Source organism: Branchiostoma floridae, chromosome 4 (assembly GCF_000003815.2).
Source record: "Branchiostoma floridae strain S238N-H82 chromosome 4, Bfl_VNyyK, whole genome shotgun sequence".
Classification (NCBI taxonomy): Eukaryota; Metazoa; Chordata; class Leptocardii; order Amphioxiformes; family Branchiostomatidae; genus Branchiostoma; species Branchiostoma floridae.
Genome location: NC_049982.1, coordinates 33,415,455 through 33,418,387, shown reverse-complemented (window position 1 = coordinate 33,418,387; position 2,933 = coordinate 33,415,455). Strand labels below are relative to the sequence as shown.

The window sequence follows — 2,933 nt, the reverse complement described above, 5'->3', positions numbered from 1 at the left end:
GTTGGTAGCTGCAGTACCACTCTTACAGTAAGATGGCACCTATGAAATGTATTTCTTCTCTGATTCACTGCCTGAATTATAACATACCATGTCTAAACTTCAATTTCATTTATACACACACACCAAAGTAATCGTGACGATGGAAATTTTATTGCTTTGTGTTGTAGTATGATCTTCAGGAACAGTAGGTTGTTTTCTCACAGTCATAATTTGGGCCAGAGATTTAGGCACCCAAACCGCAATACAGTGGTCAACTGTCGACCCACTCTTACGTCATTGTTCAAAATGGCGACTGGCGGTTGCGTTTATTAGGACACTTCGCTTCGTCCAAGGACTAGCAGCGTGTTTCGCACATTCCCCGGGCATTTCCCCCTGCTACACTGACCCAATGTAGAATCAGATAGCTACTTCAAGAGCAGGAGAAGCCATGGTTTCTGCGATCATATCCCGGTTTGTCGTGTAAGTATCTGTCCTTTTGCCCCAGGCTGCCCAAGCTGCCTGGATGATTTGTTTTCTATCTTTGGTCATTTGTCTACTCATATTTCGACAAGCCGAAAACGGTACATTCTTCAGACCCCACATTCATCCTTCTACCATGTAGTGTTATTAACTTAACGGTATTTTACCCTTGCAGCTAAAGCAGAAATTCCGACGACCCTGTAGGTGTAAGCCGGATATGATTTTGATGGGTAGTTCGTTTGTATTCTCCAGCCGTACTAGTCTAGTGGACTCACTGCGCCTGTGTGTACGTGTGAAAAGCATTCCTCCGCCACGACAAAATTAGAACCGCGACTTCATTGGGAGCAAATTCTCGACGTTACTGCTGCTTGTATGGGTTTGAACTTTCCAGTTAGTGTAACATGTTCAGGGCTCGAAATACCACATGCATATGCAAGTTTGTGCATGTAAAATTGGTGTGGTGCAAGTAAGTTTGGACCAAACTTGCACCAGTGCAAGTTACTTTTATCCACTAATACCTGACTTTAGAAAAAGCTCAATACACACACCAAGAATATTGTCTGCCATTGAAAGGTAAAAGAAAACAACACTGAATAAAAAAATAGCCTAAATTTGTTATTTCTAAACTTGGTTAGACATCCAGGTAAACAAAATTTGAAGACAATTCCATCTCTATAATGCTAATAATTCCTATGGTGTTGTCTTACCTTGATTTGCATATGAGTAAATACATTTTGCATACAATTTAGTGACTTTGATATGATCAACTGGATTTTCCAGTTATATTTGTTTGTATTGAGTTGTTCTAGCGATGGTTAAGAATAGTGATGGAAGTCACTCGAAGAGTCCAGAAGAAATCTATTGATCTTATCACGTTTATGAAGGTTCTACAACTTGATAAGATCAATATTCAAATACAATTCAATCTCTACAACTGGATAAAAAACGGATATTTACTTCCGGACGTTTCGAGTGACATCCATCACTCTTCTTCAGCAAAAGCAGAATGAACTAGTCAGAACAATTCAATACCAGTACAGCTAACTAGAAAAACTGGTTTAACCACTAAATCTTTAGGATCATATGCAAAAGGTTACACAAATGCAAATCATGTTAGCATAGTTCCTATGGTCAGACAATACCATAGGAAAAAACTATTGTCCTTTGTTGTGCAAGGCGGGGTCCCATGTACTGGAAAGTTCTACGCGCAGTCCTCCCTTCCGGTTCAAGGTGGGGTTGTAGATCCGCTCGTAGATGGCCTCCTTGACACCCCGTTCGTACCACCGTGGTTCGCGGTCAAGAATGTCTGTAGTATCCAGTCTGAAGGAATGTCCTTGGTGTAGCTGAGTGTGGTGGTAGATGGCAGAAGAGTATCCACTTGCTGTAGCCCTGCAGTGTTGTTTGTACCTTGTCTTCAGTGGTTGACTGGTTTCTCCAATGTAGGTGTCGTTGCACTGTGGACCTTCACACTTAAGTCTGTAGATGACGTCAGATTTGGTGCCTTTCTGTACACGGTCCTTTGGATGGACCAACTTCTGTCTGAGGGTGGAGTGGGGTTTGAAGTTGGTAGCAATGTTGAAGTTTTGTAGGATTCGCCGGAGTTTCTCTGATACTCCATGGATGTACGGTATTGTGGCATTCACTGTCTTCTTCTTCTTGTCCAGTGGCTTACTGTTGCAAGGTTTCTTTGACTCATGAGATGGTTTCAGGGCTTTGTTGAAAGACCATTGTCTGTAGCCACACTTGTTCAGGGCGTCCTTAAGGTGTCGGTGCTCGTTGGATTTGGCTTCCTCTGAAGTGATGATGGTGTCCGCTCTGTGAAACAGGGTTTTTATCACACCCAGTTTCTGCTCTAAGGGATGATGGGATTGGAAGGCCAGGTATTGGTCGGTGTGGGTTGGTTTCCTGTACACATCTACATTGATAAGTCCGTCTTCCTCTACAATGACTTTGGAGTCCAAGAATGGCAGTGTGTTGTTCTGGCTCATCTCCTGTGTGAACTTGATGTTGTCGTCTATTTGGTTGATATGTTGGAAGAACTTGTCTGCATTCGTCTTCTTCAATCTAGAAAAAGTGTCGTCCACATACCGGAACCAGTTGGCAGGCGGAGTGTCAGGGAACGTGCTCAGGGCTTCTGTCTCAAATCTCTCCATGTACAAGTTGACAACTATAGGGGACACTGGAGAACCCATAGCGCATCCATGTAACTGTTGGTAGTACTGTCCGTTGTAGACGAAGTATGTGCATCCCAGGCAGAGCTCTAAGAGATCACAGATTTGTTTGGAGGATAAGCTGGTTCTCTCTCCCAGGGTTGTGTCGGATTCGAGGAAATCCCTTACAAACGCAACTGCTCTCTTTGGTGGTATGGAGGTGAAGAGGGAACACACGTCGTAGGAGGTGATTATCTCGTCTTTCTCTATCCGGATGTCCTTTATCTTGTTCACAGAGTCTGAACTGTTCTTGATGTGATGTTC

At 43.2% G+C, this 2,933-nt stretch overlaps 1 protein-coding gene across 7 annotated transcripts in view; it reads left to right on the top strand.

The window, feature by feature from the left end:
* Positions 1 to 247: 247 nt before the first annotated feature.
* Positions 248 to 2,933, top strand: part of LOC118414743 (receptor expression-enhancing protein 2-like) — a 50,957-nt gene continuing 48,271 nt past the window's right edge. For 3 of the 7 annotated variants that reach the window (XM_035818957.1, XM_035818956.1, XM_035818958.1), the window contains exon 1: positions 249 to 459. In XM_035818957.1, coding sequence (XP_035674850.1) covers positions 428 to 459 — 32 coding nt within the window. In that variant the 5' untranslated portion in view covers positions 249 to 427. Of the gene's footprint in view, positions 460 to 2,933 lie in introns of all 7 variants that reach the window. The other 4 variants (XM_035818955.1, XM_035818960.1, XM_035818959.1 and 1 more) reach the window with 2 other exon arrangements.